This window comes from Sus scrofa, chromosome 7 (genome assembly GCF_054392235.1).
Source record: "Sus scrofa isolate SSC_HxYL_T2T_F1_AM1 chromosome 7, Sscrofa_HxYL_maternal_Yorkshire_Landrace_v2.0, whole genome shotgun sequence".
NCBI lineage: Eukaryota > Metazoa > Chordata > Mammalia > Artiodactyla > Suidae > Sus > Sus scrofa.
The window spans coordinates 73,627,867-73,651,085 of record NC_139389.1 but is presented as its reverse complement, the minus strand read 5'-3'; the positions used below and the strand labels follow the sequence as shown (position 1 = coordinate 73,651,085).

Genomic DNA, 23,219 nt, shown 5'->3' with positions numbered 1-23,219 from the left:
GGGCTGCAGTGGTCACATATGAAGTTCCCAGGCTGGGGGTTGAATAAGAGCTATAGCTGCCGGCCTACGCCACAGCCACAGCAACTCGGGATCTGAGCTGCGTCTGTGACCTACACTACAGGCTACAACAATGGCAGATTCCCGACCCACTGAGCAGAGCCAGGGATTGAACCTGCACCCTCATGGATACTAGTCAGATTTGTTTCCGCTGCGCCACAGCAGGAACTCCCCAATGTCCTATTTTAACTGAGTCTGAGAAAGGCAACAAGTAAGATAAATGGCATGTGTTAAGACTGACTTTCAGACTGAATAATTCAATTAGTTGATCAGAAATAATTCCTTCTTTGTGTTTGTTCAGAAGAAAAGCAAATATAAAGTTACTAGTTATTAACATTAAAAAGTGAGGGATATTGGTGTTCCTGCTGTGGCACAGTGGATTAAGAATCCAAATGCAGTGGCTTGGGCTGCTGTGGAAGTGCAGGCTCAATCCCTGGCCTAGAGTAGTGGGTTAAAGGATCCGTTGTTGCTGTAGGTGCAGCATAGGTGTGCCTCGGATTCAGTCCCTGGCCTGGGAATTTCCATAAACCAGGGGTGCAGTAATTAAAAAAAAAAAAATTCCAAAATGTGAAGAATATTAAGCAATCAGATGGTTTACTATTAAAACGTAATGATATTTTAGAATTCTCTTTCAAGTATTTAAACACCATTTAGTAAAATTTTCTAAGAAATCTGGTTATTGGTATTGAAATGATTACAAATTTATCAACAGTTACAGATATGAACATATTCATATAAAAAAATCCAAGGAATGGATAATCTCAGAGCATGTGAGAAAGAAAGGAAGTAGATGCGTAGAGTTCCCGTTGTGGCTCAGTGGTTAACGAACCTGACTAGCATTCATGAAGACTCGGGGTTCAAGCCCAGGCCTTGCTCAGTGGATTAAGGATCCGGCGTTGTTGTGAGCTGTGGTATAGGTCATAGACTTGGCTCAGATCCCACGTTGCTGTGGCTGTGGTGTAGGCCAGCCCCTGTAGCTCTGATTGGACCCCCTAGCCTGGGAACCTCCATATGCCACAGTGTGGCCCTAAAAAAAAAAAAAGACAAAAAATAAAAAAAAGTAGAGGGGTAACTTCCCAAACAAATGAACCTAATTAAATCCTGAGGATTTCAGATGAGAAAATAGAGGGATGGTCCCCTCTACTGACTGCCCCCAAACCCTAGAGAGGATCCTTGAATTTTACATCCTAAAAAGAAACAGCTACTCCTCCAAAACAGAGACCTGCACATGTTTTCCACATCTAAGAAACAGCACTTCCTATTTTAACAAAAACATTTTTTTCAGAGTGGTGTTTTTTAACTAGGTGGGCATATTGCAAACTTTCTTTTCTCCTTTTAATGAGAATCCCTGCCATAGAATGTTACTGTTAGTGATGGGAAGTATCTTACTCCTCAAGGGTTTGGGCAGAAAAAGATGAAACCACTGCTATATAGACTCAGGTACAATAAAACATAGACTCCTACGGTCTGTATTTATCGCATGCAGAAGTCAAATTCTTATTTGTCAAAATTCCAGAAATTCAGAATACTTGAAAAAAAAATGTATCATTTTATTTGTACACTTAAAAAGTTGTACATAAAAACTTATAATACAGTTCTGTAAAACCGAAAGAACTGCCAGGGAAAGGGGAGGGTATTATCTTTTATTGATTGATTAAGGAAGTTAGAGAAATAAAACGAAAACACAATAAAATGTTTAAAAAATTAAAGAACATTTTCCAGGTACAAATTTTATAAATACAAAACAAATTCACAAATTACTCTGAATGCTAAATAAATATCTAATTAATAAACTCAGACTTAATACCTCCAGCCAGCACTGGTACAGCACTTCAAGGATATAAAATTGGATTCATTCATGTGTAGTGTTGAAAGAATGTGCTCATTAAACAATTCTCAGACATAACTTTTTTCTAAACTGTGTTATAATGGAAGATCTGTGTAGATAAATCTCCCTTAATACCACACTTCCAAAAAAAGTCAATGGCAAAATAAATCATAGGTGAAAAAATATTTTCTGAGATATGGGGACACATGAATGATCTCAAAATGTACAAAAACCTCTGTAAACCAGTACTGTATCCAATACATCTATCAAACTTAGTAGATACTGAACAAAACTGTAGCAAAGGAAATCTTTCCTACATTCTCCTGAGTGCTTAATATCAACGTTGAGAATATATATAGTGCAGGCCACACTTCAATGTGGTCAATCAGTTGTTATTGCTTTATATATATATGTCTGCTTTAGAGCATGATTTAACGTTCCATTTTCATGAACAATTTGTTTTCTTCAGATATATCCTTTAGAAGGACAAAATTAGATTCGTGACTTTTTTGCCGCCGGAGGTGTGCTAACCTGATCCACATTCCCAGGGGTGACATGGAGTCCAAGTTTTTGTGCCTGAATGTGAAAAAAAGCTTGAAGCCTACTTCCAGCTTTTGCTTCACTTGTGTTACGAGGGTTGTATTCAAAGCAGTTCGAAAACATTAACTCAATATCATCAATAAACTCAGCTAGAATGAAAAAAAAAGAGATTAGAAAGCAAATTATAAATATAACTTTTGTATCATATCTGGAAATGTCATTAAGAAAATGGAAGTGCATTTTTTCTTTAGGAAATAAAGACTGAAACAAGGAGGCAGAACTAAAGCTTAAATTGTCTAACAACAAATATGTTAAAAACTGTTTTATTGAGAATATGCAATTATTTATTTAGATGCATTTCATGTAATTACAAAGAATGTCTACTAAGATCAGATTCTAGAAAATATCTTTAACTCATTCAATCCCCATCCACCTTTTATATATGCATATTTAAGCATTTCAGGGATTTTTTTTGGAATGCCATCTACGCAATTACATTAATATACATCATTAAATAAAAAGAAAACTACCCTCTACCTGCCCAGAAATGATTATCAGAGAAAAACATAAATTACTCACATGCTAATTTATATTCACATTTGTTCACTTTTTCACGAATTATATTTAAGGCAATGGGCTTTTTGATGATGTCATAATAGTCTGGGACCTGTAAAATAATTCAAATATATCTCTCCCATAGAAAATTTATTGGAGATAAGTAGTCAAATACATGCAAGTTTTACACTTAAAAGCAACTGAATATTAACCTCTGAATACTCTTAGTCCATTAAAATTACATAATACATTTCAGTCACTATAATGCTGTAGAAACTTATTTGATACTATAAAAATGTTATCAATTTATTATGAAAAAGGTAGACTACAGATTTGCTTGTGTCCTATTTTTTTCTCCATATATACTACTCAGGAAAAATCAGTTACAATCAAACTGAGAGTTAACTTTTATAAGATGCTATTCAATGTTGGTTAATCCTATACATTCTGGCTTTAGAAATCTCAAAGTAGAATTCTGATGATGTCACTTTTTCATTCAGGGACTGTCCCCTAATACCGATGAGGCCTTTTATAGTCTAGTCATGTCTGAGCCCCTCTAACGTACCCTCTGCTGCACTCAAATTACCCATCACTCCCATATTCTCACTTCTTAGTCTTTAAACTTATTGTTCCCACTTCCTGAACTGTCCTCATTCCATTTCTCACTGTAGAAATTCCATCTTTCTTCAATGACCAGACCAAACAGTTCTTCCACAGAAAAATTTTCTAATTCCTGCTATTCCCTCCCTCTGAAATGATCAAATCAAACTCCTCTTCTCTACATCTGAAAGACCATTATAACTTCTAGACAGTACACTCTCATGTCCTATCTCTGCTATAGTACTATGTATGGCTATATGATTCTGCCATACATATTAAATTCTATAGTACTATATACGGCTATCAGATTCTGCCATACATATTAAATAACCACAGCCCCATCTCACATCCCTTAGTTAGGATATGCCATCTCTGTTATTTAAGATATCTATCTTTTACATCAATGTTTTTCAAACTGTGGTCTCTGGACCAGCACCATCAGCCTCATTTGGGGACTTTTCAGTAATGTAAATAACTTGGCATCATCCCAGACCTAGTTAATCAAGAACTCTGGGTGGGGACCAGTCATCTCTGCTTTAGCAAGCTCTCTGGTGATTCTGGTATTTGCTAAAGTTCGAGAGACGCTGTTTTACATAACAGAAATACCAATAATGATACTCAGCTGAACCCATTACATATATATTCATTACATAAAAAAGTGAGGTTATTTCAACACAATGTCATAATTTATAAGAACTAGTCATAGCAGCATTAGAGTAACTCTGGTTATCAAATTTTTTTTTGTCTTTTGTTGGCTGCACCTGCAACATATGGAAGTTCCCAGACTAGGAGTCTAACTGCAGCTACAGCTGCCAGTCTACGCCATAGCCACAGCAATGCCAGATCTGAGCCACGTTTGTGATCTACACCATAGCTCATGGCAACATCAGATCCTTCACCCACTGAGCAAGGCCAGGGATTGAGCCCGTGTCCTTATGGATACTAGTCAGGTCCTTAACCTGCTGAGCCATGACAGGATTCTTCAATTTTAAATCATTTCCAAGAATGTGTTATTTTTCTTTTAAAACTTCTATCAAGAGGAAATTTCTCTTCCACATCTCATTTGTACTATTTGGCCAAAACAAAAGCAAGTATCTCTATTTGTTTTCCTATTTAGTGAAGTTTCCTACTAGTCATAAACATTTAAAAGTAAAGTTATCTAAAAGCAAAAACAAAAGAATCAGTCACAGCACTAGAAGGGACTGAGCTGACTATCTAACTCCATTTTTTTCAATATAGGAACCAACTTGCCAAGTTTTTTTTCTTAAGTAGACAGTGACTAAATAAGTACTTTGACTACCTCAGAGTTGCCATGTAGACTAAATCAGATATATACATGAATAATTTTATAAAGTCTAGTAATATTACCTGGATTTTAGAAACAAGTTTCAAAAAAGGCCAGCTGTCATCATGCCGTACCAATTCTACAACAAGTTGTTCAAAAGCAGACAATTCATGAACTCCTCCCTGTCGGCCTGAACTCCTTCGATTCAGTGTCATAGGAGATGATTCTGAATAAAGAATTGTATTAATTATTAGGTGATAACCAAGCAAAATATTTGATCACCACAAGCCAAACAGGGCATATAAATAAAAACTAAATTCAACCAGAAAACCGATACTCTACCCACTGAGATGTTAAACTAACTTACGTGCTGAGACATATAAATTTAGACCAAAAATTCATTATTTCCTTTCTTTTTTTTAGATTTTTACTTTTTCCATTATAGTTGGTTGATAGTGCTGTCAATTTTCTACTGTACAGCAAAGTGACCTAGCCACATACACACATATATACATTCTTTTCCTCACATTATCCTCCATCATGTCCTTTATATCATCACAATTGACTAGATATAGTTCCCTATGCTATACAGCAGGATCTCATTGCTTATCCACTTCAAATGCAATAGTTTGCATCTATTAACTCCAAGCTCCCAGTCCACCCACTCCCTCCCCCTTGGAAACCACACATTATTTCCTTTTGATATTAAAAGTTTCCAATTGAAATAAACATTCACTGGGAACAGACTGTAAAGAGTGTAATACAAAAGGACATTCTAGAAGTACCCTGGTGACCTAGCTGTTAAAGACTCGGCATTATCACTGCTGTGGCTCCGGGAGCAGGGGTTCAATTTCTGGCCCAGGAACTTCCACGTGGCACAGGTGAGAAACAAAAAAAGGAAATTCTAGAACACAAAATCTGTGGATTGTTTTTTTACTCCATTTTATTAAAAATATGTCTTGGACTATAGTAAAATGAGGCAAAAAGAAAAAAACCCACAGGAAATCCCAGTCACGTTTTTGAATAATGCAACACAAACTCTCTAAAATTCTTCAAAGAACAGTAGTAGCATTTTTTGGTTAACGTCATTTTTTAAAAAAATCAAAGTTTTATTACTACTGGCATTAAAGAAAAGGGAAGATAGGATTGAAGAGATAGATGGGTATGGAGTTCCCGTCGTGGCGCAGTGGTTAACGAATCCGACTAGGAACCATGAGGTTGTGGGTTCAATCCCTGCCCTTGCTCAGTGGGTTAACGATCCGGCGTTGCTGTGAGCTGTGGTGTAGGTCGAGGATGCGGCTCCGATCCCCTGTTGCTGTGGCTCTGGCGTAGGCTGGCGGCTGCAGCTCCGATTCAACCCCTAGCCTGGGAACCTCCATATGCTGCAGGAGCAGCCCAAGAAATAGCAAAAAGACAAAAAAAAAAAAAAAAAAAAAAAAAAAAAAAGAGAGAGATAAATGGGTAAAGGCATTATTATATGGATAAATACTACTATGAACAATAATTATCAGAATTAAAAAGATAGTTGGTCTGCCGAGTGTTATGATGATGATGATTCTGGGAATGGGGAGTCGTGGCGTGCTCCTTCAGTGCCCCCATACTGCCCTTGCACTGCCCTGCCGTCTTAGGCCAAAGGGAGGGGAGCAAGTGGGGTGCTAGCAGTGGCCCCTCAGCAAAAGCTATCATGAGGGTGGGGAACTAAAAAGGGCTCCTGCTGACTCCCCTTAAAAAAAAAAAAAAAAAAAGATCATTGGTCATCACTCCTTAGCAATATTACTGTTCCCAACTCTCCCTTGCCCCAGATTCAGTGTGTTAGATGGGAGACTTACCAAATTACCAGAAGTAGCTCATCGAGGTGATGATGAGTATGTGTGTTTTGAAGGAAGAAAAGGTGGAAGAGAATGAAACATGTTATACTGTGATAAGCTGAGCCTGTGCAAGTATTGGCCAATCTCTCCATTAAAAACAGAACATTGTAGGAGTTCCTGTCGTGGCTCAGTGGCTAATGAATCCGACTAGGAACCACGAGGTTTCGGGTTCGATCCCTGGCCTTGCTCAGTGGGTTAAGGATCCGGCGTTGCCGTGAGCTGCGGTATGGGTCACAGACGCGGCTCGGATCCTGCGTTGCTGTGGCTGTGGCGAAGGCCAGCAGCTACAGTTCTGATTCCACCCCTAGCGTGGGAACCTCCATATGCCGCGGGTTTGGTCCTAGAAGAGGCAAAAAGAAAAAAACCCACAAAAAACAAAAACAAAACACCTCAGAACATTCTTTCTTTTTTGCTTTTTTTTAGGGCCATGGCACATAGAAGTTCCTAGGCTAGGGGTCGAATCAGAACTGCAACTACCAGCCACAGCAACACTGGATTCCACTGGGCAAGGCCAGGGATCAAACCTACAGGCTCATGGATACTTGTAACATTCGTAACCTGCTGAGCCACAACGGAACTCGCTGTTGGCGAATTTCTTAACAACTACTCTGCTACATTAGTAGAATTACTAGTAATGCAGTTTATCTTTAGTTCCCAAATAGCTGCCCCTTCCTTGAATATTATGCTTCAGGTTAGGTTGCTCCATAGTAATTCTGAATAGTGAGTCTTTTGAAAATGATCCAAAGTATCTCAACATTCAACCTTTCCAAATCACTCAATTTTCTTAGGTAAGAATAAATACCATGATATCATTTATACCTGGAATCTAAAATATGGTACAAATGAACCTATCTACAGAAAAGAAACAAACTCATGGACATGGAGAACAGACGTGTGGTTGCCAAGAGGGAGGCAGAAGGAGTGGAATGGACTAGGAGTTTGGGGTTTGTAGATGCAAACTATTGCATTTGGAGTGAATAAGCAATGAGAACCTGCTGTATAGCACAGGGAACTATATCTAGTCACTTGTGATAGAACATGATGGAGGATAATGTGAGAAAAAGAATGTATAAATATCTGTAACTAGGTTACTTCGCAGAACAGCAGAAATTGACAGAACATTGTAAATCAACTATAATAAAAATTTTTAAAAAGAATAATTTAAATTAGAGGTCTTCATACCTGTAGATTGTCTTTTCCTGCCTCTTCTCTTGGATTCACTATCTTGCAGAGAAAGTTTTGAAGCAACATTTAGAGATCTTGATTGCTCACTTGACTTTGTAGCAATGACCCTGAAGTTAGGCAGGTTGGGACTACTTTCTGGTGTATTATTAGCACTTTTCCTGCCTCTACGTTTTCTACGAGGACTGAGTAGTTCCACGAATACATCTGCTTGCAGTGGGTCATGACTCTGGCGAGTAGAACGACTGGCAATTCTTAAAGACTTAGTTTCTGTAGGAGGAGCAGATTTTATCTTTCTTAGGCTTCTACTGGTAGTTTTAGAAGAAAGAGTTGTTTTGGGTGTACTCTGCTGACTCCTTGAAGTATATCTTCCAGGATCTTGTCGTTGGCCACGACTTGAGAAAGAAGAGCTCAGTTTCCCTCTTGTTTTAATTGACAATCTAACTTGAGGTCTTCCTCGTTTTGGTGGGCTATGAATAGTGTTACAAAACAATTACTTTACAGAGCAATGATCAACATATAATCACTTTTATTCCCCTTGTTCTATATTCATTCAGCCAATGAGTTCTACAAACTAAGCTTTTCTATGTCACTGAGACTTAACCTATATTTAATTCCTTAAATTTAGAGCCAATAGATTTTTCATGAAATTTAAAATGTGCTTTCATGTATTTCTTTATAATGCAAAGAGAATGTTTAATAATTTCAAGGACATCATCATGAAAATCAAATCCTAAATTATGATAAACTGTAACGAAATTCTTAGAAGAACAGAATAAATGGACTTAATCATATTGAAAAACCTATTTTTTGCTTTTTAGGGCTGTATCTGTGGCATATGGAGGTTCCCAGGCTAGGGATCAAATCTAAGCTGCAGCTGCCAGCCTACGCCAGAGCCACAGCTATGAAGGATCCAAGCCATGTTTGTCACCTATACCACAGCTCACGGCAACACCAGATCCTTAACCCACTGAGTGAGGCCAGGGATCAAATCTGAGTCCTTATGGTAATCAACCCAACTAGTTGAGTCACAACAGGAACTCCTCAGAAACTTAAAATGCAAATCTTTTGCCTCCTTATGCTACAGGAGACTGTCATTTTTCATTACTATTGATACTGAGTATCCTACATGAGTGGCATACAAATAGACCTTAAACTTACTGTGCCTCAACACCAAGAATCTCTTCCATCTTCTGATGTTTGTAATACATGAAAAGCAAGGGTAACTTATACCAGTATACTCTACACTAGTTTTAAAAAAATTATGGACCCCAACCATTTCATTTGTATTTGGACAGTGAAGAGACTGTATGATTAACACTCCTCATAAACTCTCATTTTATTGCATGTTAGGACTTACCTGACTTCTTCCTCTTCTTGAGAATCATCTTCATCTTGTTCTACCTCATACTCTTCCTCCTCACTTTGACCCTCTTCATCATCATCATCAACTTCATCATCCTCACCTTCCAGACTGTCTTCCAGCTCTTCGTCACTTTCCAAGGATGGTCTCTGTCTAGAGGAGAGTCTTCTAGACCGTTGCTTTGGCCGACACTCTGGACAAAACCAATCTCCTTCAGGCACAGTCTGATAAATCATATAAATATCATTAATCATTTGATGCAAAGAATCTCAATGCCTCAATTCTGATCTGAGAAGTAGGTGAAAAAAATACCTTGAGCTTTGGCCGAACACAGTAGGTATGATGACCCCGATCACAGCCATCACAAAGTACCATGTTTTCAGCATCGCCTTTCTTTCGGCATATCTTGCAACGTGCATTCAGTATAGATTTAGACCATATCACACTGCGATCCAAGGTGGAGAGATGAAGAAAGACTTGGGATAGACTAGCAGAAGAAAGGAGAGACTCTCTCCAACGGTCCAGGACTGTTTTATAAGAACGCCCACTGTCACTGGCATCTTAAATGAAAAGAGAAAGTGATTAAAGTTCCTAAGCAAACCCTAGATATCTCCTAGAACTATTTTCTCAGTAATTTTAAATAGGTTAGACTTTACAGTTCTTTTCTCCTAATACTTCACAAAAAGACTGTGTTGATATTAAAAACAAAAACCTCATGTTAAAGAAAATATTTGCTGAGCCACATCTTGTTTATGACATAAGGAATTGCATAAATCTATAAACCAAATGTTTGAGGATTTCAATAGCTAAAAAAGAAAAGTAACTTTGGCAATCCTGTGTCTTCTGGACTAAAAAATCTATTAGGAATCATTTTACTAGATGCCATAAATCTAGCCAGTCTATCATTTTACCCTGGCATCTTCAACTGCTCTTCAGTATAGCAACCACCTTAGTTTTCCTAAGACATTATACTTAATTATGAAGGGCCTACCACGTGTCAAAATTCTGCAAGATATATAAGACTCCACACATAGTTTGGTCCCATCATGCCACATTTTCCACTATTTCCTCAAATAAAACTCCACGAGTAGTAGCACAATGGTTAAGGGAATATAGGCTATGAAGTCAGTCTACCTTGATTAGCTGTCCTACGTGAGCTTGGGCAATTTACTTAACCTCTCTGTGTCTCAGATTCCTCAGCAGTAATTTGTGGTTTGTTTATAAGACATTTTATGAGATAATACACATAAGACATGTAAACTGCCTGTCATTATCCCTGAATCACACTGATCCTATGTGCAGCACTTTACAAAATATGAAATAAATCTACTCTATGGCCCTTGCTTTTAAGATTTTTTTTTTCTTTTTAGGGCTGTACCCATGGCATATGGAAATTCCTAAGCTAGGGGTCGAATCAGAGCTGCAGCTGCTGGCCTACGCCACAGCCAGAGCAATGCTTGATCTGAACCACATCTGCAGCCAACACCACACCTTGTGGCAATGCCAACTGAGTGAGGCCAGGGATTGAACCTGCATCCTCATAGATAGTAGTTGGGTTTGTTTCTGCTGAGCCACAAAGGGAACTCCAAGAAATTTTTAATACAGCTGGGAGAGTGAAGATATACACAATGAGTTGAAGTCATAAGGCAAGAGACCTGCCAAATACTAGTGCATCTTGAGCTCACGTTTGACTGTTTGGCAGGGAGGGAGAGAAAGGACATTAAGACCCAAGGCCTATTCAACATAGTGAATCCCCAAGGACCCCCAAAAGTGACACCTGTAAGTGTCAGGGGTGAAACAGGAGCCCCAAGAAAAAAGCAGCAAGGAAATCTGCTCATCTGGCCCTAGGTATTGGGTGAAAAGGGGAAATAAATCTACCCTAAGATGATGTAACTGCTAGCAAAGGCTTGATCAAGTTTAAAACCTGAAAAAACACAAGCTAAGATTTTATTTCATTTTTTTATTTTTTGTCTTTTTGCTATTTCTTTGGGCCGCTCCCGTGGCATATGGAGGTTCCCAGGCTAGGGGTCGAATCAGAGCTGTAGCCCCCAGCCTACGCCAGAGCCACAGCAACACGGGATCCGAGCCGCGTCCTCGACCTACACCACAGCTCACGGCAAGGCCGGATCGTTAACCCACTGAGCAAGGGCAGGGACCGAACCCGCAACCCCATGGTTCCTAGTTGGATTCGTTAACCACTGTGCCACGACAGGAACTCCACAAGCTAAGATTTTAAAGTCATTCAGCGTTGGTAATGATTTCAGGTGAATGGCAGAAACAAATGCAAATCTTTGCAAATTCTCTCTGAAGAAATTTCCATAGATTAAATTCTGAGGAATAAGAGTTAATAGTCAAAACCCATAAGGCACATGTGAAAACAAAATAAGCAACAGCCTGCAAAACATGACCCATAAAGACTTGAGACACAGAATTAGAGAGATTATAAAATAATTATGTTTAGTATGTTTTAAGAAATGAACATTTGAAAATATGAGTAAATAATCAAGCAGTTTGAAAAAGCATCAGAGGAGTTCCTGTCATGGCTCAGTGGAAACAAATCCTGACTAGTATGCATGAAGATGCAGGTTCGATTCCTGACCTCGCTCAGTGGGTTAAGGATCTTGCATTGCCGTGAGCTGTAGTGTAGGCTGTAGATGAGGGTTGGATCCTGAATTGCTTTGGCTGTGGTGTAGGCCAGTGACTACATCTCTGATTCGACCCCTATTCTGGAAACCTCCATGTGCCTTGGATGCAGCTCTAAAAAGACAAAACAAAACAAAAAAGCATCAGACCCTCTAACAATAACTGAGATTTATAACCCAGTGGGAGAGGGGAAAAATGGATGGGTCAAATGACTCTTTAGATGAAGCTGAAGAGAAATATCAGCAAAGAGGGAGATAAATGTAATAATATAGTTCATTTGATTTATTTTCACTCTCTTGTTTTATGGCTTTCTATTTATCTTGATTTTCTGATATAAGTTTTCATGAAAAAGTCTGGTCTGAAAGGAACCTCCAAGGAGAAGGCAACAAGAAATGCTAGTTCAAAGATCTTGAAGAAACCTTTCTGGATAAATTAGAGGGCATTCTTACTGATAATGGCAAGAAATAAGGTTGCAGAGGCCAACATGGAAGAGTGGAAGAAAAATTATGAAGAATTTTCACACCGTGGCACAGTGGATTAATGATCCAGCTTGCCTCTGTGGTGTTGCTGGTTTGATCCCTGGCCCAGTGCAGTGGGTTAAGGATCTTGTGTTGCTTCACTTACATATGCCTAGCCAGAGAACTTACATATGCCATGGTGGGGGCAGGGGAAAAAAATGAAAAAAAAAAAAAAAAAAAAAAAAGAACCTCTCGAACCTTGAAAGTCAGTTTGAATGATTCTTAACTCAAACACTGGTGAAATGCTGTAAGTTTTCATCAAAGAGATGCTTTAAGGGAGTTTCCATTGTGAAGCAGTGGAAACGAATCTGACTAGGAACTATGAGGTTGTGGGTTCAATCCCTGACCTCGCTCATTGGGTTAAGGATCTCAAGCTGCCATGAGATGTGGTGTAGGCTGCAGATGTGACTCAGATCTGGCATTGCTGTGGCATAGGCTGGCAGCTGTAGCTCCGATTAGACCCCTAGCCTTCAAACTTCCATATGACCTATGCCAATGGTGCAGCTCTAAAAAAAAAAAAAAAGGAAAAAAAAAAGAGACAGAGAGACATGCTTTAAGAAAATTAAACCAAATAGAAAACTGACAGAACACTGTAAACCAAATATAATGAAAAAATAAAAATCATTAAAAAAACACATACACACATGTACATAAATACATGCAAATGGATGGAAAAATATTAGCTGTACACTCATTTTAAAAAAAACAAACCATTGGTAGCTCAAGGTTCAAATTTTATCCTACTTACTCCTACTCATTTTAAATATAAAATATAAATAGATGTCCTTATTTTTCTATTTTCATGTAAGTACTTAGGGATAAACAGTATATATGATTCCATTTTTCTGTTGTTTGTTTTATCTTAAACTTTGCTTCTTCCCCGGATTATACAACTCTCAAGGGCAGAAATGTCTTGCTTCTCTTTCATTTTCCATTATGTTAGAACAGATAAAATCCTCAAGAAATTACTAATTAAAAGTATTTTACTAACACAAAATAATGGTAGATTCTAATGATCAAATATCACACTGGGAGACTTCCTACTGGTAACTGGCACTACAAAGTAATCCATGTCACTATGCCATCACAGGTTTCTACAGGAGATAAAAAATAACATCTCTGCAGTTTCTGTTGTGGCTCAGTGGTAAAAAACCCAACTAGAATCCATTGAGGACACCAGTTCCATCCCTGGCCTCGCTCAGTGGGTTAAGGATCTGGTGTTGCTGTGAGCTGTGGTGTAGGTCGCAGATGCAGCTCGGATCTGGCATTGCTGTGGCTGTGGTGTAGGCTGGCAGCTGCAGCTCTGATTTTATCCCTGGCCTGGGAACCTCCATATGCTTCGGGTGTGGCCCTAAAAAGACAAAACAAACAAACAAAAAAACCCTCAACACATCTCCTACTCCATAGTTCTCCCTATGCTAGTAAAGGAAAAAAAGAGGGTGAATAAATACTATATGTAAAATAAGTAGGCATGCATTCCATAGCTGTTCATTTTTTTAATAAATAAATCTATTAAGATTCAACAATGTCAACTTTTTTTATATAACAATTTAAAAGTCTAATTAGCTGAGATATGAAATGTAGAAAAAAACAAAGTTAAGATGTTTTATAAGCTCGCTCCCAACCCCACTCTCTTCAAAAATTCAAATTCAAGGTTTTCCTTCAAAAACTAAATACGTAAACCAGTATTCAGTAACAAAGAAAGCAAAGTCATAATTCTTTTTTTTTTTTTTAGGGCTGCGCCTGTAGCATATGGAGGTTTCCAGACTAGGGGTCCAATCAGAGCTCAGTGGGTCAGAGATCTGGCATTGTTGTGAGCTGTGGTGTAGGTTGCAGACTCAGCTTGGATCCCACGTTGCTGTGGCTGTTGTGTAGGCCGGCAACTGTAGCTCTGATTCAACCCCCAGCCTAGGAACTTCCATATGCCACGAGTGTGGCCCTAAAAAGCAAAAAGTAAAATTAAAAAACAAAACAAAACAAAAAAAACTGTTTCTGGAATTCTCTTATGGTGCAGTGGGTTAAGGATCCAGCATGGTCACCACAGTGGCTTGGGTTGCTGCTGTGGCACCACAGTGGCTTGGGTTGTTCAATCCCTGGCCTGGGAACTTGCACATACCATGAGTGTGGCCAAAAATAAATAAAATAATGCAAAAAATTAAAAAATTGTTTCTTCTGGTACTCTACTACTGAGATATAAACTATCTCAATATGATGAATTATAAACTAAATCAATATGTCGGAAAGACCACAGGGAAGTAGAGGCAGTTATAACATGAAAATTGATATGGAATTTGAAACACATAATCTAGGAACATAATGGTTCCTACATTAGTCTCTAAAAGCATATTAATTTCATAAATTGCTGAAGCATGATCCAGACAGCATTATTTCTGTCATCCTAACCACAAATTATTTCCTCATCTGTGTACCCTTTAATACTTGGTATTTCTGATTTCGCACTTCTCACACAGAGCTCAGGTTAGTGACCCACTGTACTCCTAAGAGTAGGGATTTAAGCAGCTTCTTCTTCTTCATTTTTTTTTTTTTTTTTTTTTTTTTTGCTTTTCAGGGCCACACACTCATGGCATATGGAGGTTCCCAGGCTAGGGGTCTAATTGGAGCCACAGCCACAGCAATGCCAGATCTGAGCTGTATGTGCAACCTACAAAACACCTCATGGCAACTCCAGATCCTTAACCCACTGTGCGAGGCCAAGGATCGAACCTGCAACCTCATGGTTCTTAGTTGGATTTGTTTCCGCTGCACCGGATGGGAACTCCTTAAGCAGCTTCTTTGAGGTTCTGTTTTAACTAACAGAAACAACAAACTTAGGTATAATCTTTGATTATTCAGGGTCTGGATGAAATGTTCACAAAAGAAGAGACTGACAGAAACAGTTAAAACAGACATTCATTAAAATGAATGAATATCTAGAATTAAAAAAATATTTAGTATTATAGAAAAAAACTCACCTAAAAGAATTCTTATTTTAAAATGTAAATGCGATCTCAAAATTTTCAAATTAGTTAACAAATTTCATTATGTCAGCCAATAAAGCTCTATTATATAAAGAGTAATTCAAAAGCATTTAAAATACAACTAAAATCTTGAATTAAAAACAGATACTTACCAAGTGGAGCTTTGAGAAAACGCCTCTCAATGCCCTGCTCTATTTGAAAAAGTGCCATTGCAAGATAATGGACCACGTTGCTCACTGACTGTGGGGTACTTGCATTAGTTGAGACACTACTTGGTGTTTCTGTTTTTATGCCCAAAAGTCTACAATTAAAACAACGAAGAGTTTACAATACTTAAAAACACTATTAGGTGAAACTTCAGTCCACTAATTCATCCAAATGCTTATTTATACCTGTATAAGAAAGTTTCCTTAATCTCAAGGAGTTCTCATAAGCTAGTAGGAAAGGAAGATAAAAATATGAACTAAGAGCTAAACTATCAAATCATTTAAGGAGGTCACAAAGGCAAATATCTAGAGGGAAGGTGGATGAGACAAGGCTTAGGGGAAACGTTTCAGAGAGGTGATACTATGATGAGCCTCAAGTGATAAGTATCTCAGGTGGCTTATCTTTATTTTTTCTGCTTCAACTTTTACTTACAGCTGTCTCATAACTAACTGGTTCCATGGCTTCCAATCTTACTCTCTTTACAATAAATCTCCACGCTGCACCAAAAGAGATCATTTAAAAGTACAAGCCCATTCCCTAAAAGCCTTTGGTATGATGTCTTCCCTCCCAGTCGCCTATCCTCCTCACCTTCAGGTCTTAGGTTCACAGTCACTTCCTCTAGCTCATTCTCTGCTGTCTTCCATATATTCTAGCAAGATGCGAAGCCCTCCTATGTACTACATTTGCAATAGGTAGTTACTTCTACCACAACTCTGACCCTATTCTATAATTGCTGGCTTAATGTCCCTCTACCACTTCCTTCTAGACAATTAACTTATCCTTAAGGGCAGATACTATCCAAAATAACTCTGAAAAAGTAAAAGTACCTGTCTATAGATATATTGGTTCTGACTGACAGCTCAAATAATATTTTAATCTATTACAGTTTACTAAGTTTTCTTACAGAAAAGAAAAGTGGATAGAGAATGGCTACTTTCAGAAATGAATAAAACCTTAAATTCAAAGACTTTTTTAAAAAATTGAGTAATTATCATTATCCTAACAAGTTGTTTTGGCTACTTTAGTATTAAGTGGAGTAACAGAAAACCTGAGGCTTAGCAAAATCATCATTTCAGTGGTTACAAATATTAAAGTCTTCACAATCAAATTAGATTTTAAAACAATTTTTTTGAAGAAAAACAAAGTTACTTAAAAAATTTGACATCTATGGTCAATTAATCTTTGACAGAGGAGGGAAGAATATAAAATGGGAAAAAGACAGTCTCTTCAGCAAATGGTGCTGGGAAAACTAAACAGCTGCATGTAAATCAATGAAACCAGAACACACCCTCACACCATGCACAAAAATAAACTCAAAATGGCTTAAAGACTTCAACATAAGAGAGGACACCATCAAACTCCTAGAAGAGAACATAGGCAAAATATTCTCTGACATCAACCATACAAATGTTTTCTTAGGTCAGTCTCCCAAGGCAATAGAAATAAAAGCAAAACTAAACCAATGGGACCTAATTAAACATACAAGCTTTTGTACAGTAAAGTAAACCATAATAAAACCAAAAAGACGACTTATGGAATGGGAGAAAATAGTTTCAAATGATGCAACTGACAAGGGCTTAATCTCTAAAATATACAAACAATTCATACTACTCAAAAAAAAAAAAAAAAAAAAAAAAAAACCCGGTTGAAAAATGGGCAGAGGACCTGAACAGACATTTCTCCAAAGAAGACATACAGATGGACAACAAACACATGAAAAAAATGCTCAATATCACTAATTATTACAGAAATGCAAATCAAAACTACAATGAAGTACCACTTCACACCAGTAAGAATGGCCAACATTAATAATTCACAAATAAATGCTGGAGAGGGTGTGGAGAAAAGGAACCTCATCCTACACTTTAGGGAATATAAATTGGTACGATCACTGTGGAAAACAGTACGGAGGTACCTCAGAAAACTAAAAATAGGACTACCATATGATCCAGCAATGCCACTCCTGGGTGTATATCCAGACAAATTTTCATTCAAAAAGATACATGAACCCCTGTGTTCACCACAGCACTATTCATAATAGCCAAGACATGGAAACAACTTAAATCTCCATCAACAGAAGAACGGATTAAGAAGATGTGGTACATAATACACAATGGAAAAAACATAAAAAACAAAATAATGTCATTTGCAGCAACATGGATGAAAATAGAGGCTCTCATACTAAGTAAAGTAAATCAGAAAGACAAATACCATATGATATCACTTATATGGGGATCCTAAAATATGGCACAAAGGAACATATCTACATTAAGAAACAAACTCAGGAGTTCATGGCACAGTGGTTAATGAATCCAACTAGGAACCATGAGTTTTTGGGTTTGATCCCTGGCCTTGCTCAGTGGGTTAAAGATCCGGCCTTGCCGTGAGCTGTTGTGTAGGTTGCAGACGCTGCTCGGATTCCGCGTTGCTGTGGCTCTGGCATAGGCTGGCAGCTACATCTCTGATTCGACCTCTAGCCTGGGAACCTCCATATGCCTCGAGAGCGGCCCAAGAAATAGTAAAAAGACAAAAAAAAAAAAAAAAAAAAAAAAAGAAAGAAAGAAAAGAAAAAAAAGAAACGAACTCATGGAGAGAGAACAGACTTGTGGTTGCTGAGGGGTGGGATGAAGTGGGAGTTTGGGGTTAGTAGATGTGAACTATTAGATTTAGGACGGATAAGCAATGAGGGACCTATACCCAATCACTTGTGACAGAACATGATAGAAGGTAATATGAGAAAAAGAACGTATATACATGTATAACTGGGTCACTATACTATACGGCAGAAATTGACAGACACTGTAAATCAACTATAATTAAAAAAAAAAAAAGAAGCAGCAGCAAAGGTAAGGGGTAGCCAGAAAGATAAATTAAGAAATGAGAGTGGTGTCTCAGAAATGTAAATCAAATAGATACTGACTGGAAAAAGTTTCAACAAGGAGGAAAAAAATTATTCAAGCTATAAATAAAGACAATGTCTTTATTGAAAAAACAAAACAAAAAACTAATAAAGTGGCAAGGAAAAGTGATGATTACTTTGAAAAATCCTTTTTGTACCTGTCTTTTACTATGACCTTTGCTGGCTCATCAATTTCCATCTCTTCTACATCTTCATTCACAGTTTTAATTATTCCATTTTCCTTGTTTTCCTCATTTAACAGCTCATACCGTCCACTTTCTAATGCTGATCTCCAGATGTGTCGGTCTGTAACCTGTAACAAAACCTAAATTTACTAATCTTGCAAAATGGCACATGCTGATCCTAAGAAGTATGAGGTTCAATGTACATATGAAAATTTCATGAATATTCTAGAACAGATTGTGAATCAAAAAGGGATCTAAAAATAAGGTTACTAAGTGGCCAAAATGGAATTCATATCATTCATAGATGGAAGCTTTAATACCTTACTCTCTATATAAACATTTATAAACAATCATAAACAATTCTAAGATTGGTCACCTGATAGTAGCAAAAAAAAATGACAGATGATATCAAAGGAATGAACAGAACACACATACCAAGCATGAATTACTTACAGATTTTAAAAAGGTAACAAAGAAACCAATAAACAAACCAGACTCAGCACAGCAGGCAGGAGCTAGTCAAGGAAGAAGAAAATATCCTTACACATTTCAACATCTCGGATAAAAATACCATAAAACAGATAGTTTAAAAGTACTAAAAATCAGTATTAAAAAGATCAACTATGTTCACTAAATTGTAAAAGCAGACAGTCATATATTTAAGAAATATTTCTATCTACATATAAACATTTTGATACAGGGGAATAAACTTGGTTTTCATAAAAAATATTATCACTCCCTGGTATTTATTCGGAACACACATGCCTTGACTATATCAAATAAATTAACAAATATGACCAAAATACTGGTAATTAGGCAAATTAAAAATGGGAACAGCTACAAACCTTGATTGCTCCTAATGTTCCTTGGTAGATCCTGTCTTCAATATCCAAAAGAAAATCTCTCAGCCTCAATTCAAGCTGCCTTTCTGCAGACATTTGAGATGGATCACATGCATTGGAAGATTTTCCCCGACTATACGTAGATTTGCTATCAGTTTGAGGTTTGTCTGAAATAGTTATCATATGTCTTTATTGTGATTTTATTAAACAACACAACTACCCATTTGACTATGACTGTGAGATAATGGATATAAAACCACTCAGTAAATCCTTAAGAGCAAAAAAAAAAAAAGCCTGTATATCACTTATCTGATAAGGGACTTGTATCTAGAGTATGTAAAGAACTCTTACAAATCAGTAAAAAAATAATACAATTAAAAATGAGCAAAGGATCTGAAGAGACATTTCTTTTTTTGGTCTTTTTGCTATTTCTTTGGGCCGCTCCTGCGGCATATGGAGGTTCCCAGGCTAGGGGTCGAATCGGAGCTGTAGCCACCGGCCTACGCCAGAGCCACAGCAACGCAGGCTCCAAGCCGCGTCTGCAACCTACACCACAGCTCACGGCAAGGCCGGATCTTTAACCCACTGAGCAAGGGCAGGGACCGAACCCGAAACCTCATGGTTCCTAGTCGGATTCGTTAACCACTGCGCCACGACGGGAACTCCTGAACAGACATTTCTTTAAGGAATATATACAAATGGCCAATGAGATCATGAAAAGATGCTTAACGTCATTAGTCATTTGGGAAATGCATATCAAAATCACAACGAAATACCACTTCACACCTCAAGAAGGGCTAGAATCAAAAAGTCAATAGTAACAAGTGTTGGCAAGGACAGGGAAAAATTTTAACCCTTAATTTAAAATCATAAGCCACTTTGAGTTGCTGCAGTAGCAGAGTGGAAACGAATCTGACTAGTATCTATGAGAATGAAGGTTCGATCCCTAGCCTTGCTCAGTGGGCTGGGGATCCGGTGTTGTGTGAGCTGTGGTGGAGGTTGCAGACTCAGCTCAGATCCCGAGTTGCAGTGGCTGTAGCGTAGGCCAGTAGCTGTTTGCTTTGATTCCACCCCTAGCCTGGGAACTTTCCATTAAGTCACGGGTACAGCCCTAAAAAGTGAAATAAATAAATAAATACATAAATAAATAAATAAAATGGTGAGCCACTTTAGGAAACACCTGGCAGTTCCTCCAAAAGATTCAACAGAATTACCATGTTAGCCAGTAATTTTATTCTAAGATATTTACCCAAGATAAATGAAAACATATGCTGGCAAAAATGTGTACACAAATGGTCACAGCAGCATTATCCATAATAGCCAAAGGGTGGAAACAACAGAAATGTCCATCAACTAACATATGGATAGGTAAAATGCCATAAAAAGAAATGAAGTATATGCTACAACTTGGATGAATCCTGAAAATATGCTAAGTGTAAGATGCAAGTCCCAAAAGGCCATAAATTATATGATACCAGTCATATAAAATGTTCAAGCAGGGAAATTTACAGTGACAGAAAATAGATTTGAGGTTGCTTAGGTCTATGGGGGGTTGGTAGTTAAAGGTTAGAAGATTTTTTTTTCTTTTTTTTATGGTCACACTATGGCATATGGAAATTCCTGGGCCAGGGATTGAATCCAAGCCACAGAGGTAGCAATGCTGGATCCTTTAACGCACAAATTCCTGTACCACGCAGGGGACTGAACCCGGGCTTCTGCAGTGACCTAAGCTGTTGAAGTCAGGTTCTTAACCCACTGTACTACAGTGGGTACTCTGAGATTTCTTTTTGAGATGATGAAAATGCTCTAAAACTGACTGTGTGATGGTCACACATATCTATGAATATGCTAAAAACCACTGAATTGTACATGTTAAAAGGGTAAATTGTATATTGTATTAATTAAATATCAATAAAGCTGTTAAAAAGGAATTGTGGGGAGTTCCAGTCGTGGCGCAGTGGTTAACGAATCCGACTAGGAACCATGAGGTTGCGGGTTCGGTCCCTGCCCTTGCTCAGTGGGTTAACGATGTGGCGTTGCCGTGAGCTGTGGTGTAGGTCGCAGACGTGGCTCGGATCCAGCGTTGCTGTGGCTCTGGCGTAGGCCGGTGGCTACAGCTCCGATTCAACCCCTAGCCTGGGAACCTCCATATGCCGCGGGAGCGGCCCAAAGAAATAGCAAAAAGACCAAAAAAAAAAGGAATTGTGATCTACAGTTTTTAATCCTGAAGAGAACTAAAGTAGTCACAGTAAATCTAAGAGTTCTCTACCTAGAGAATCTCATTTACACCTAAACATGCCTTAGTGCTTTGTCTTATCTGTCATCAGTAGACCATCAATAGGAAATGCTGCTACCAGATCTGCTCTTGCAGCCCATCTCCAAAGAAGTGATAACTAATGGAACCTGTCCTTGGACCTTCAGCTAAAACCTTCAGTGAGTAAGGTCACTATTAGAGCTCAAAAATGGAGGGTAACCTCAACGCCTTAGGCAGGTATTCAGTTTACTAATCAAGGAATGGGATTATTAGCAAGAATATGTAACTTCTCACATTTCTAGATCTGTTTCACATAATCCAAATGGAACACAGCGGAATCTAGAAAATCTTATTTTTCTAAAGGGCAAATTTTCTCTAATTCAGGAACTAAAAGCACAGTCCAAAAGAAAAAGAAAGTGCTTTAAATATAGCTCTAATAATTTGAAAAATGCTTAATCCCGAATCAGAGATTGTTGGGAAAGAAAAATAAAGGAAACAGGTTTCATTGAAAATTTACCTGAAAAATGAAATTTCTCCTCAGAAAAACGGGCTAGCTGTGCACATATTCTGCTTTTTTCTTGCAACAAAGTTTCTTTTAAGGCACTTTCTCTATATCCTCTAGAATTGAGAGCTCCAATAAGCTGGTCCAGCTGTTCACAAGAACTGTAAAAGCACCACCGGTTTGGCTTATGCACTGGTTTTGGCAGCTGCACAGAATCATCACATGGACCTTGGTCAATGCTGGAGGTAGATTCAGACATCAAAGAAGCTCCAGTTTTAGTGGATACCTGAGGATCTTGAGACTGTACATTATTCTGAAATGACGAAGGTCTAGGCAAGAGCATATCTTCAGTGAGACCAGAATAATCCTCTTCAATAAACAATCCAGGAATAGAGGGGAAAATCCAATACCGCCTATACATGCGGTCACGGCCCAAGGGAAAGATATTGGTACATGCTATGGCATTCTGGATTTTTTCTAAGAGCTCTTTCTCTTTTCGTTGGTGTTCCTGTTTTAAGGCTTCTTCCTCATCAGCAGTCAGAGGCTCTCTTGTTACACAGTTGACTTCTTCCTGCCTTGAAAATTCTTTAAATTCATTTTGTCCTCTCTTCCCTATAATTGAAAGAACATCTGATCACCGTCATCATATTTTAAATTTTCATTACAGAAATATGATACAAGTTACTACATATTATGGACCAAATTGTATGTGCCACCCCCACATCCCCCAATTTATAGGATGAAGTACTAAACTCCAATGTGACTGTATTTGGAGACAGGGCCTTTAAGGAGGTAATTAAGGTTAAAGGAGGTCATAAGGGTGGGGTTAATCCAAGGGGACTGGTGTCTTTAAATAAGAAGAACAGAGACCAAGGCACTCTCACACTGTGGGCACAGAGGAAGATCATGTGAG

General features: G+C 38.1%; 1 protein-coding gene across 2 annotated transcripts in view; it reads right to left on the bottom strand.

The window, feature by feature from the left end:
* Positions 1 to 1,583: 1,583 nt before the first annotated feature.
* BAZ1A (bromodomain adjacent to zinc finger domain 1A) overlaps positions 1,584 to 23,219 on the bottom strand; it is a 100,316-nt gene continuing 78,680 nt past the window's right edge. The window contains exons 17-26 of one of the 2 annotated variants that reach the window (XM_013989047.3): positions 22,322 to 22,918; positions 19,554 to 19,717; positions 18,682 to 18,836; positions 15,570 to 15,718; positions 9,591 to 9,838; positions 9,276 to 9,502; positions 7,916 to 8,385; positions 4,949 to 5,091; positions 3,005 to 3,092; positions 1,584 to 2,574 (exon numbers count right to left, since the gene is read on the bottom strand). In XM_013989047.3, coding sequence (XP_013844501.1) covers positions 2,378 to 2,574; positions 3,005 to 3,092; positions 4,949 to 5,091; positions 7,916 to 8,385; positions 9,276 to 9,502; positions 9,591 to 9,838; positions 15,570 to 15,718; positions 18,682 to 18,836; positions 19,554 to 19,717; positions 22,322 to 22,918 — 2,438 coding nt within the window. In that variant the 3' untranslated portion in view covers positions 1,584 to 2,377. 2 annotated transcript variants of the gene reach the window in all.